The 14,464-nt window shown below is 32.1% G+C and overlaps 1 protein-coding gene across 1 annotated transcript; it reads right to left on the bottom strand.

Moving 5' to 3' along the window:
• Positions 1-9,055: 9,055 nt before the first annotated feature.
• Positions 9,056-14,197, bottom strand: LOC18039006 (lysosomal Pro-X carboxypeptidase). Its single transcript, XM_006430060.2, has 10 exons — positions 13,649-14,197; positions 13,369-13,558; positions 12,839-12,972; positions 12,451-12,563; positions 12,203-12,323; positions 11,883-12,038; positions 9,993-10,148; positions 9,754-9,833; positions 9,464-9,513; positions 9,056-9,332 (listed from the first exon to the last, which is right to left on the bottom strand). Exons 1-10 carry the CDS (start codon positions 14,036-14,038, stop codon positions 9,205-9,207), a joined length of 1,518 nt encoding a protein of 505 aa, XP_006430123.1. The 5' UTR covers positions 14,039-14,197; the 3' UTR covers positions 9,056-9,204.
• Between the last annotated feature and the right edge of the window lie 267 nt (positions 14,198-14,464).

Here is a 14,464-nt window from a genome sequence, read left to right as displayed (position 1 = left end):
AAGAGGGTATAATTACAAACACAAAGAGACACACACAGAGAGAGAAAGACCAAAAAAAATAAAAATAAATAAATATATAAATAAAGATGAAGAGAAATTGAGAATTGTGTGAGTAAGTACGAGAGGTACTTTTAAGGTTTTGCGTGATGAAAAATTCCATCATTAATTTCAGTGTAATTGAGGCTCCGTGTAGTTTTAGCAAGAAAATGATGTGAGATGATATATAATCAATTTTTTTTTTTTTACTGAGTTTAGCGGAACATTTATATTTGAATGTATTGTGCGTATATATCATGTGTATCTATATATAACTATACCTCCATGGATCCTTAGAAAGAAAGAGATTCTACTGTATTGTTACCATTACCATTGTGCAGAAACAAATCAAGTGGTAGGACCAGCTTATCTGACACTCTGATCATCATTTATCTTTCTCCATCCAACGGCTCTCCTAACTGTTGGGTTTTGCCCCTATTTGTATTCTATATTTTCCCTCTTCAGGTAAATGACTTTTGCAAGCATGATATAATTCCTTGATAAGGAAATAATAAAGTACGTGGGTCTGCTTACCCGCATCTGTCAAATATACACATAAATGTTGTGGTACAATGGATATAATTATGTACAGTCTTTATCTAGTGTGAACGTACAAATATTTTAATGTGTAAACTTTTTTTTTTTTTAGAAGTTTTAATGCGTAAACTTGAAATTTGCTATTACTGTCTAATTTTATCCTTTTAAACGTGTGGACGTCCATATCACGTGATTTTCATAATTATGCAAATCAAAATTTTTCTATGTATAATTAAAAAAAAAAATTTGAAAAATCAAGTAGGCTTTTGAAATGGAGTGGTCCAAGAAGTGTGAAATTAAATTAATTAGGTAGGTGTAAATTTTTATTTTTGACGTGTAAATTTGAAACTTGTTACAATCATTTCATTCTATATTTTAAAACGTGTGAATGGTCCACATCCAGAAATTTTCATAAACATATTCAAGACATTAGTTGGTAAAAAAAAAAAAAACACAATCATTTAGGAAAAAATCAAGTGGGTGAAAGGAATATTACTAGGAAGTGGTCCTGGATGTGTGAATTATTTTTCTAGGAGGTAATTTTTTCTGTTTCCAAAGTTTGAATTTGGAATTTGTTCATTGCTATAATTCTATTTTACATTTAAAAACGGGTAGACATTTTTAACTAATAACTCTTATGATCATGTAAGAGAGACTTTTCTGATTCAAAAAAGATTGGAGAGGACAGTAAAATCTCGAGGAGAACAAGTGGGCGCATGTGAGGAATATTACCAGAGGGATCGGTGTGGTCCTGGCCCCCTAGACTCGAAGTGCGAATTGAAATTAAATTGATTAGGTGTAAAAAATTTCGGTTGTTTATTACTTTTATTATTGGGCTATTATGGCTTACGCCATGTAGCATTGTACTCCATTGAGGAGGGAATAGTATATTTGTCACGTGCATGACAGCATTATTGATGTTTGGCCATTCCTAGTTTTTTTAAAAAACAAAGAAACGATTGGGACTCTCTGAAATAAAATCCACAGATCCCTTTCCCCTTTCCCTTTCCCTTTCCCTTTCCCTTTCCCATAAGCTGAGAGAAAGATAACGAGATAAGATTTGTCCATTTGGATTCTAAAACCACCCCACCCTCCAGCTACCGTCTATTTGCTCAGTCGTGTTTCAATTCTCTCCTCACATTTTTTTTTTTTAATTTTCTATCTCTCTTCTGCCTCCGGGTGTTTCTTTCTCTGTTGAAATTTATATTGCATCTGTATTTATATAAATATTTGTTTATTTGATTGAACATGTCCGTTTCTTTCCGTTTCAGACAAAACCCGCCTTAATTTCCAGGTAGATTCGGACACACAGCTGCCTTTTCGAACCCTACAAAAAGGTTGGCTTGAAAGTTGAAACTAGTTGTTTTGCATTAAAATAAAATTTTTAGGTGCATGTTGGATTGGAGTTGGGGGCACATAATTAATTTTATATAACCCAGGTCGTTGTGCCTTTTTTTGCGGTGTAATTAGTCTCCAGGTCTCCAACTTGTGATAGAAACAAAGATGCTTGTGTCATCTTACTTAATTGTTTTTAGCTTCTTCTTTTTTTTTTTTTTTTTTGGGTAAAATTAGCAACTCATCGTACAAATTGCATTCATCTTGCAAAAAGGGTTTTTTGGATCGAGTGCATGCATGCACCCTCCAATTCTCTTACTTCAAAGATTTGACTCGATGACTCTCTTTCACTTGATCTAATGGTCAAACCAAATATGGCATCAGGGAGCTAAGACATTCATTTCCTCTCAACCGGTTAACAAATAGGTATTTTAGGTGTTACATGACAATCCTTATAAGGGAGACTTTTAACCTCTTATTTTTTTCTTTTCATTATTACATTATAAATCTACTAAAATACATCCAGAGACAAGAAATTTGTTTCAAGAATAGAGAGGCCTATTCCGGAAGTAAGTGAAATTTTATTTTCATTAGTCACGCTTATATGGAGATTCAAACTCTTGACCTCAGGGAAGATGTGAAGAAATATTAGTCGTTAGACTAAATAATGGTCGACAATATGCTTTTAAATTAAAGAAAATGATAATAGAGTTTTCAAAACTTACCGCTATAGCGTGAAAATATCTATATTAACAATTATATATATATATAAATTTTTAAAGTGCAGAAAAATCTGAGAAAACGCACAAATTATGCAAAGTTTTAAGTTTTAAAATTTTTAAACCTCATAATTTTAAAACTTTCTTAGATTTTTTCCACATTTTAAAATCTCGAACTAAAAAACTCTCTCTCTATATATTTTTAAAATATCTACAAATAATGACCAAGTTACAGGAATCCTTGACTACAAAGAAAACTCAGGTTGGGCGAGGAATCTGTCATACAATTCGTGGAGTGTTTTCTGCAGTCAGGGAAAAATATCTTTTTGTTTATTTCAGAGACTTGACTAAAAAACAAGACAAGCACGGCCAGAATACGAATACGAGTTAATTAAGGAAAGTGATGACTCAACAAGTGAAGATATTGTAATCGATTTCAGGAATTATTTATTTCCATTTCTGGTAGTTCCTCAGTTCCGAAACAAACCCCACCGGCCTGTAATCTTGTAAGACCAATCGGTGAGAATTCCTCACTAAAATCCACAGGTCTCTTTTCGCAAATTACATATCTATTATATATATATATTCATGTATCATGTATCATGTATGTAGTCTTGTTTTCTAGGGAAATGAATTTTAGCTGGATTTAAAAAGGTAAAAATTTGGAATGGTTAATTTGTGTGAACTAATTACTTTGGCACGTTGTTGGGACTTGTGTCCTCAATAAAATTGAGCACTTATTGAGGAAACAAGTTTTTAGTATAATTGAGATTCTTTCCTATAAATCTGGGTGGAAGTAATTTTTTTTTTTTAAATAATATTGGTGAGACAAAATTCTACTTTAGTCTCAATAGATTTCTACCCATACCATAAATGTACGTATTTAAATTTTCAGTAGAATATTTCATTTTATAATATCTACCCATTGTAACCAATTTCAAAAAGAAATATTATTTTGAGGAAAAAGGTTACGTGGAACTGTATTCTCATCGTCGATTCATATACTCGTAATTACAGTGATTATTTGGATTGGATAGGTGAGAGAGAAATTTTCAAATGTATGACTGACATGATTTTCATTAGAATGATCTATGATTAATGGTACAAATACAAGACATTAGTATCATACCATGTTAAAGATACTATAAATAAGATCTTAAACTGTTACATAAGAATCTAATAATAGCATTAAAAGCAAGTCTTAATACAAACATCAAATAACCTTAAATTATCATTCAACTCTTTTCTTTTTTTTCCCCCTGAATTTGATACTGTTCATGAAATTGGTTCGCTGAAGGGTAACATGCTGAAGGGTCCTCATCAATAATGACATGTGAAAATTGATCAATTATTTTTAAATGGTGATTAATTTATGAAACGGATGCCTATTCAGATTTTGTACCAGTTCAATGTAAAATGTGTAACTTGTTTCAAAGAGCCAAGAACAATGTACCATAATCTAAAGTTTGATGCGCATCTCTGCAAGCTTGTTGTTTAGAAACATAATCTTACAAGAAGTAACACATAATTTAGTGAAAAGTATCAAATAGATGCTTTGGATTATTAATTGATCCAGTGTTTCTCACTGTTTATCCGACAACCTTGTAACAACTTTGAGTTAGAAAATTAATAATGAAACTGTTAGAGAAGTCTGCAAATAAGAAACCGGACACTAGCTTGTTATTCTACCCCGGTTAACAAGTCAACATTAATTTAAAATTATCATAAACACGACGTAGAATAATAGAAATATTTTATTTTTTTCTTATTTAGGTGATGCGTTTAAAAGTAATCATTTGTGAAACTCTATTATGAAACTCCACATTTAATAATGGGTTACAAGATATGTAACTATTTATTTCACTTGATTCGATATTTGATGTGTCATTTGATAACACGCAGCAATAATTATTATTCAGTCGTCGTTATTGATTAGTGATGCAGATTAACCTAATCTCCCAATCTTTTTATGCATAGCTTTATCCCATGAAAATGACGAATTTTTGGTGAAAAGTGCTTCGCAAATATTTAAAATTAAAAAAACATTTGTATATTTTTGTCTTAATCCTCAAGTTTAATTTTTTTTCTTCTTTTTTTTCTTCTTTTTTTTCCTGCTTATCACTTTCAAACTCGCTTTATAACAACTACCGTTTAATTTCATGTGGTCCGAAATGGGAAACTTTTGGTCCTTTTCTTAGAGAGAGTTACGTATCTTGAATTGAGTCTTATGTTAACAATATTTTTCATTCATAAAATATTTATGCAGCCGTTATTGTAGACTTGTAATCTTGGCAACATTTCAATTAATGAAGTTTGGACTTCCGACTTCAAGTCTTTGACCACCCAGCTCACGGATGATTTCCACGTGATTAGTTTCGGTTTTCATGAGATTTGGTGATTAATTATGGAGTGGAAAGCGGATTAAACAAGTTTCGGCGTAACAATTAAAAGTTTAGTTTTTAATCATTGTTCAAGAATAATGATACTGCTACCGCCTACAAATTATCAAATAAAACACTCTTATGTAAACTGGGTTAGCAATTTGCCATTTACCAAACATACATGGTTTTCTTAAATAAATATCATCATTCTAACGCAATTATTTCATTAACTGTTTTAATTTTTCAACCAATCAGATCTCTTTCAGCTGCTATATATATATATATGAAATTTTATTTAAATGTTACATAAATATAATTAGCAGTGCTAAATAATTCAAATTATGAAAAATGTCTAGAATAAAGGCATTGGATTTCCAATCTAGATAGCTTATCTTAGGATTGACGATATTAATTTCTGTAATCGTAAACACATTTAATAACGACGGTTTTAGACATCACCATTTCTTTATTGGCCATACAAATTTCTTTGTTTGAGAAAACAGGAAGTGTAGAAAGTTTGACAATTTTCATGAAGTTTCCTTTCACCTCAAATCACCAAAATTCAGCAAAATCTGTCAAATGTCAGACAAATAATAAATTTTCCCAAGAACGTTATATTATTATTATTATTATTATTATTATTATTATTTTCTCAAGAAACAAACAGCAATTTTCTCCACTCCTTTTTCCTCCCCCTATGTGGCCTACCGGCTGCTCTACGGACAGCATATGGTATCTGGCACTGCCAACAAAAATAAAAGGATACAAATAAATAATTAAGAAAATAGCAATTTCCCAAGACATGTGTTGTGACTTCTGAGAATAAAAAAAGGTTTTAATCTTAGAAAATTAGTTGAACAGAAAAATAAAAAAGGAAGCCAAATATAAGTAGAAGAAGAGGCCATGTCTGGTGCTGATCAGTGCCGTGTGGCTTGGCTGTAAATGCCTCATGATCTCAATTTCCCATCAATCAAGAGTGAGCAAAGCATGCGTGGGCTGCCGTGGACTCTGGTCCGTGGGGACTCTCAATTCGGGCCCCACCATATCAAGCTTTCTTTTGGAATTTCCGGGGCCCCACAAGATCAGTGACCACCTCCCCGGTTTTCCTCTTTTTTCTTTCTTTTTTTTTTTGTCACAATTTATTTGTATTAAATATTAACAAATTTTTTTTTGAATTAAAATGTTAACAAATTTGAGTTCTTCCAAAATTTCAAGTTTTGGTCTTTTGGAATTGGTCTAAACAAAAAAGTTTCAAGAAATTTGTTAGACTTCCCTCCAATTCATTCAAAATCCTTCCTTGTAATTATCAAATTCTTTTAATAACTTTCATTTTTAAAAAAGTCTCTTTTGGCAATTTCGTAAGTTGTATTAATCACCCAAGTCCGTCTTCTCCCCCAAAAATAATAATAATAATAATAATAATAATAATAATAATAATAATTTCTTCAATTTTTATTTTAAGACATAGCTTAAAAGATAAAAGAATATTGTTTCAAGTTTTTATTTTATAATTAATTATTCGGGGTGGGGCCTTGTTTGGTTTAACTTACTGTTTGCCAGGCTGCACTTGTTATCTTAGATTGCAAATGGCAAGAAAGAGGGGAATCAGATGACGATGCACTTGTAACTGCCACGTGGCCTGTGCGGTGTAGGATCAAAGTTTGAATTGGGGAGGGTGGTGGTGGTAGGCGTAGGACCATATGAAATAGTATGGTCCTACTAATTAAATCCACCACTCCATTTTGATATCTTTTTTAATACAAATTTTATACGCTACAAAAAGTTACTATTTAACTTACCCATTTTTATTATTTTTTTTCCTTCTTCAACTCCATCTATGGAATTTACCCAAAGGCGTGCGTTATGAATTTTTGAGAATTTGAGCAGAACTTCTAACTCCAATGGCAGATTTGTTCACCCAAACTTAGAAAAGCAACAAAACCTTCTTACAAAATATATATATCCAAAATTTGATCCAAGTAATAAAGTTTTGGATCATCGGCTTGGTTAAATCAATTCTTCTTTTCAAGTAATAGAAGAAATAAGACAAAAAAAATTTGTCTTCTTAAATCTTTGCTTTTTCAAAAAAAAAATAAAAGAAGTGGATTTTGTGTTTGAATTTTCTATAGTTTACAACTTTAGCACTTTAACAAAAGAACTAAACGTTAGAAGCATATAACAAACAATTCTTTTTGTTTTAGTAGGTGATAGTGATACTTAAGTCGGTTTGAAATTAAGGCATCCTAATTATAATATATAGTTACTATAGAAATAAACAAAAGTGGATCAATGTTGTGGACGCATTTCATTCACATAAAATTTCAAGTGGCGGACATCATACAACAATATCTGCTCCCAGTTTATTACGTGTATTTGTATGACATATTCATAATGATTTTGGCGGTGTCGGCACATCTTAAGATTTTCTCCCATCCACATAAAAGCGACAAAACTATAAGTATCTCGACTACAAACTTCTATTAGATTCTTTGAATATAGTAAATTTTAAGGGGTTCAAAAAATAGGTATTTTGATGTTGGTATGATTGACACAAATTGATAGATAAAAGGTATAACAACATACTTTGGAAAGAATAACGTTATGCTATGAGCATCTTTATTTCCATGTTGGGCAATAGGCGTCTCATGTAGTCAACTTCATTTGCCCACTCGCTTTTGTATTCTAGAAATCCAATGACAAAACCGACTTTGCAATTTTTTTGAATAATGGACCAAACGGCCTGTCTCACTCATGGCCTAACTTTGAAAAAATGGCAAAAAGGAAAAATCAAATCGAAGAAGACCTTGTGTCTTTACTCTGCCTAATTTCACTCATTATTAAATGCGTAATTTGCCTCCTATTTTGGCAACATCATGCCCTTGATTATGATGTTTGTGAATTGCGAACACTATTTATGGTCGTTACACTTAAGCTTTTTAATGGCTGGTTTATTCAGATACGTCTCGTGATTGATAAATTCAAAATAAAACAAAGATGTGTTAATGTCACTCTAGGTGCTGTTAGGTTGATGACACAGTTCAGGTGCCTCCAAATTGATAGTTGTGTTAATGAAATCTACGCTATCTATTCTTCCAACAAACAACAACAATAATAATATTATTATTATTAGTAACAAGCTATAGTAATAAAACAATATTAATTACATATATAATACTTTTTTTTTTAAGAATTAAAATTTTTACCTTCATCTGGTTCCCCTTATTTTTGCTGAAAATGTTATTCAATCTTGATATGAGAACGATTCACTAAATAAAACAAATATTATTTAGGTGTCGGGAAAAATGAGATCGGATAAATATATACCTTTGATTTGTTTGTCATCGTTTACGACAATTTACTTTGAAAATGTTTTCATTTGTATAGACAAAAGTGAACTCTTTGCTCAAAATAGAAGTCAAAATTCAATTCGAATACATCTTTGCAGGAGTAGGAAACACAAATCAGTAAATTGAAAACTAAAATAATGTTATTTCATATTTGTACAAAAAAAAAAACAACAACAAAAAATAGTGCCAAAGACCAAAAGATAAAAAAAATAAAAATTCTTGTAGTGGATTTTCTTTAGTGCTACTTTTTGTGCACACGTCACCATGAAAACTATTATAGCAAACATATTCAATTTCATGAATCCTCTCTCAACTCCGAAACAGTTTTGTACAAATTCTACGGAAATCCAAATTTTTCTAACTTGGGCCTTCAGCATGTGTGAGCCCAAAACTTGATCCAAAGAAAAGAAGATTTTAGCCCAGAGAACAGCACATGAATTAGGGAGCCCATCTGCTCTTTTAGCAAATTATGAACATTTTTTCTTTCAATATTGCATTTCTTTTAGTAGTATAATAGTTACCAAATTCACTCCCACCTATGTTAAATGGGTTCAAATCTCGGATCTCTTATACCACCGTAAGAGATTTTATCAGTTGAACGAATTAGTATTTGATAAAAATGTGTGAATTATACACTACATGATCCTTACTTCTGGTTTTGGTGCTAGCAAGAGAGTCAGATTTTTAAAATGATATGAAATTAAATAAACAAAATCCTTCCTTAATTCTCTTTTGAGTGAAGTTCAAATCCCATAACTCTAGTACCACATTGAGGCTTGAACAGATTATCGAAAGTTGACTAAATTTAAAAAAGGAAAAATTTGTCATCTTTATGAGCTGCATGTAATTTCACAGGGCTAGGTCTTGAAAGTACTGAGAGATCCACTTGCCAACGATTTCCACTTCTCTCCTGCGCACATCCTTAAGCCATTGTGGATCTTCTTTTGTTGAAAATCTCAGGTCTACATGGTGAGCCCCTAATAAAAATTGCCACAATAAACACGAATATTAGGGCTACATATTATTTTTTAATTTTATAATAAATGAATAGATTTCATCTATTTCTTTTTATTTTTCTCACTTTTGTGTGAAATTTTGATGAACTAACCTTCTTTTTCAACCAGTGCAAGAACGGTCTTGGAAATATTCTTCAACACCCTGAAAGATCATAAACAGTAATGTAAATGATAGAAAAGATAATCCCAACGACTACACTAAGAAAAGACCTTTGGTGTACACACTCTCGCCCATTAAATTTAGATTACGTGCGTATTTTTTTCTTTTTCTGAAGTTCATCATATAAAAACAATCTAATGGAAGCAAATGCATATGCAGAAAGTGATAAAGATTTTCTCCACACTAAGAGACGTTTGAATTGCAAAGGGATAGAGATCATACCCTCCACCACTCCAAGGATCTCTTAGGCCATTGAAGAAGATAATATTGCTCGCAAATCTTTTCAAGACTAACCCAATTTTCTGTCCAAAAACAAATAGACGAGAATTTATTAAAAGAACTAAACAAGCCGGCATGAAATCTTATCATCTTGTTACATTAGTTGGTTGTTCAAGCAAGAAAAGCAAAATGATGATAATATAAAAAATAAAAAATAAAAATTAAGAATTAAGAATATCCACATGGCCACCAAATTCTGTTGTGATCCAATTGGGTCTGGGATCAACGCCATAGGCTTCCTTGCAATATCTGGCTCTAGCATCATAGTCCTCTTCAGATTCTTCAAATATGCTATCTTTGTTGTCACCACCCGTTAGCATTATCATCTCTGTACATGCCTGCCCCAAAAGAAAAAATAATAATAAAAAAAGGTGATAACTTAAGCTTTATTTAGCTAGTAATATGCCATAATGTTATAAATTAATGTACGTAAAAGTTAGTGGTCAAGGCTGCCGCCCTCCGAATACACGGACAACAGTTTGAACCCCATTCATTTTTTACGTTTGAACCTCATTCATTCTTTAATTATAGTGTATATAATTGAGCATAGATAGTCTTTTCCTTTATCAATTAGTCTCAGTAATAGTCTGTTTTATAAATATAAATCATACTCTCATCTAATATGAATTGTAATATGAGCAATAATATTATATTTATATTATAACTTAAGTTTTTTAAAAATCATAATCAAAATTCGGACATATTCTTATTTCCTTATTTTAAAAATTTTCAAATATGTAGTATCATCTCATTTTACATTATTTTATGAACTTATCATTGGAGCTCCTGAGTTATTGTATCTTATTAAAAAAAAACACATTTTGTCACGTTTTATCAGATACCCCATGAATCTTTCCTTTCTAGATTATGATTTTAGATTTAATTTCAAATTAAAATTTGAAATTGCCACTTTCACTGTGAAAACGTTTTCCAACACCAAATGTAAATATAAATCATAATCATATCGCTGGCTCTAGCAGGTGAAAGTTTAGCACTTTTCCCAACTACATTTTGTTTAATTTGATAAAAAATAAATATGGCTGGGCCATGCTACTACTAACCCGAATGATTATTTGAAACTCTTTTTATAGGAAATTTGATTTTCACGTTTAAAGGCTCCAAATACTTAGCTAAAATCATGATTAATCATCACATCACATATGCACGCTTTTCTTGGATACTCCCTCCCTCCCCCCCCCCCCCCCGCGGGACGGCTCTCTATCCACTATTAAAAAAAGAAAATCTTGATCAAGACTCAAGAAAGTAATTCTATACATTTCTAATTAACTTAAGTTAGAGATATTATTAACCACTCGGGCAGTAGCTCGAGTGGCCAGGGCTGCTGCCCTTCAACTTGGAGGGCAGCGGTTCGAACCCCCACAAAAGCATTGTGGGGGTATTTCCTTCTTCAATTAATTTGAGTGAAGGTAGTCTTCTCCCTTACCCATGAGTGAGGAGTAGACATCCCTCGAATATTTGTGAGGGTTAAAATCTGGGCAGAGCTCCATTAGTATTGATGTCAGTTGGTCCCAGTAATAGTTTGATTTGTAAATATCAGTAATAGTCTCATGTATATGAGTTGTAATCTGAGCAATAGTCTCATGTAATAAAAAAAAAAAAAGTTAGAGATATTATTATAATATTATTACAATTTTATTCTTTCCAACAACTAATGTCTAGTGGGAGGTTCTTTAGTTAAATCAGAGAATCAACGTCCTAAAAGTTTGAGGGCCACAAATTAAAATCGCATCATCAATGGAAAGTTAGTATTTAGCCTTTAGTTATTAGCTTATTAATATGTAAAGTAATAAGGACTTTGATCTTTCTCATATTAATAGATAAGAATAGATAGGAGAATTAAAAAAAAAAAAAAAAAGATCTTTTGATGGATAAATGCCTTCTTATTTAGATTAAAGAAAAAACTTATTATCTAGGAAGTGGGTTAATGACAAATGTTAGGTTGTAGAAATCTATTACTCTTGGCGGTTGATAATGAATTGATAAAATTAATGATAACTAGCGATTTAATAAATAGGGACATATAATATTATATAAACTCAAATAACACTAACCTGCCAACCCCATTCGCTGAGGCCGTGAGGATCAGAATCACCGTTTAGATCGAAACACTTGGCAGTTCCACTGTAGTTATAGTAGACGCTAGCGGCACCGTACAACTTCGCGAACACGTCATTTCCAGTCTTTGGATCGTCAATCGCTTTGCACATCTGCGGTCAACCAAATCCACGCCATCATTAACTTAATAAATTTACTATTATACCCCTGCGCTTGCAATTGTTATGCTGTGGCCATTGATTGGCCAATGCAATTAATCAAAAAATTTAATCAATAAAATGACATTAAAAGAGCATGCATTATGCAAGGCGAGCACCTCTTTGACAGGAAAAGCTGGCAAGGGATTCAGAAAATTTGAAGGAGTTGGATAATCCGTCATGGCCGTATACACGAAGGCCGTTGAAAGCCAGCTTTCGATGGCCAAATTTTTCTCTGATCTGCAACAACCAAATTAATTAACAAAAAAACTTATACCAAAAAAAAGGGTATTAAAACAAACAATTAAATTAATTACTTCAAATTTGTGTTTGAGATATATTAACAAGTGAGTACTCAAGAGCTTACTTGCATATTCTAAATGCTTTCTGGAGTTTTTCAAGACCCCCGGGTTTTTTCGCAGTCTCTTCAATCTGTTTCCAGGACCCTTTGATCACTTTGTAACAATTCTCGCTCACACTCTGATTTTTCCCAAGAACAAAAGTTAATTAAAAAAATCAGATTGCTAATTTAGAGTTATTTGCTTCTGACAACAGTACCATTCATTGTTTAATAAGTTACTTAATATTATTGTTTTGGGAATTTAGTGCCGGCAGCTGCATGCATATGGGTTAATTAATTGCATGAGGCTCAATATGGTCCTATTCATGTTATATAATAAATAATTGTGTGTGTATATATAGAACAGCTAAGGAAGTAAAGCATTGGTATTGATGAAAGAGAAAGAAAGATATACCCTGAAGTCTTGAGTTATAATGTTACTAAAGCTATATGGAGATACTATATTGTCGAAATTGAGGATTGGAGCAGAAGATGCCAAGGCTCCAATGGCGACATGTGGGTATTTTAACCTAAACCAAGCTGCCAGCACTGCAAAAACAAATAAACTTCGTTGTTAATCAATCCCAATCAAAAACTTAATTAAATTTCTTTATCGCGTATATTTTATGTTGTTTAATTTATATACAAATATGATAAAGATAAAATTAAAGTTATTTTTTTAATACGGACATTTGCATCTTTAAAAATATAACTTTCGTACCAGACAATAGTGAGCGACTATAATGTGCACAATATTAAATTATAGCTAAAATTTGTAAAGGAAACATTGTTATCTAGTTGAAACCTACATCTTTAAATGTGTTTAACTTTCACAGGTGGTGAGAATTTTAATATAACGTGGTGAATTGGTGATGATATCAATGAAGAGAAAATAATAGAAAAGACAACTAAGAAATAAAGAATAAATTAATTATTTTATCATACTTCCTCCATAGGAACCTCCAAAAACAACAACTGGGGAATCGGTTGCAGTCAAATTCTTCTTGAGATCAATGATCAAAGAAGCATAATCAGCCAATGCTTGGGTTGAGCTCAAATATCCAGTTGTGCTTGCATTTTTATAAGCAATCTCTTTGTAACCTCCATATGGAATGGACTTCCCATAATACCTATGCTGCAATTAGCATATTTCACAATCAGTTTCTGTTTGTTTACCGAGAAAATAAAAGGAAAATAGCAAGAGGATTTTTCTTTGATCATTTACCTCAATGAAAACAAGAAGGGCCTTGAACTTTGGAGCCACATCATACATGAACCCAGTGTTTTGAGCAAACCATTCGATATCACCTTCGTTTCCAGTGTAAACAAAAATTGGAGCATTATTTTTGGAGCCACCCCAGTGAGTATCATTGATTAAGTATCTTTGTTGGAAAGTCTGATAGCTCTGAGGATTGTAATTGAAGTGATCGAGAATCTGAGTGTGATACTTTGTTTTGTACAAGCCCTGGCTATCTTTGGAATTTGAAATAAGAGATGAGAGTTTCTCTGGGGTGATTCTTGAAGAAGGAAATGTTGGGAAAATTTTGGCATTTGAGATGGTCAAAGTTGAAGAAAATAGGAGACAAAATGAGAGAAAGATGAACCGAGTCGCCATTGTTGATTTTTCTTTTTTTGCTCTTTTTTCTGGGTTCTATAACTCTTGAGCCCTTGGAGAAACAGTTCAGTATGTGAGAGAATTAATGGAGATACCTTTTTTCGGATCATTGACTATATCTAGCTGTAAGTTGGACTAGGAACAAGTGAAATGTGGACAATTGATGCGACGGATACGTGCAATTTTAGGATATTTTTAATGCACAATAGCAATTTCGATAATATCGCGAGCAGGATTTTTTTTGTTTTGTTTTTGTTTTTATTCAGTTCTTATGCTTGAATTATTCCCTGGATATTTGACGATACTGTGGCTTAGAGCAGTTCCCGTAAAGGTTCGGATAAGTTCTAACTTTTGAGTGACAACTTTGGCTCCGTCGAAATTTGATCATGCATGCATGTGGTCACATGTAGGGATAATGATTTCATT

This window comes from Citrus clementina, unplaced genomic scaffold, assembly GCF_000493195.1.
Source record: "Citrus clementina cultivar Clemenules unplaced genomic scaffold, Citrus_clementina_v1.0 scaffold_6, whole genome shotgun sequence".
Taxonomy (NCBI): domain Eukaryota; kingdom Viridiplantae; phylum Streptophyta; class Magnoliopsida; order Sapindales; family Rutaceae; genus Citrus; species Citrus x clementina.
This window is presented reverse-complemented; position numbering and strand designations above follow the sequence as displayed.

What these genes read in the sequence shown, in the direction of transcription:
- LOC18039006 (XM_006430060.2), bottom strand. Translation starts at nt 14,038, where the DNA reads ATGGCGACTCGGTTCATCTTTCTCTCATTTTGTCTCCTATTTTCTTCA. An exon ending in AAAGCATTTAGAATATGCAA is followed by an intron (nt 12,324 to 12,450) that starts GTAAGCTCTTGA and finishes TGGTTGTTGCAG; the next exon opens with ATCAGAGAAAAATTTGGCCA. An exon ending in TCAGCGAATGGGGTTGGCAG is followed by an intron (nt 10,149 to 11,882) that starts GTTAGTGTTATT and finishes CTTTTGGGGCAG; the next exon opens with GCATGTACAGAGATGATAAT.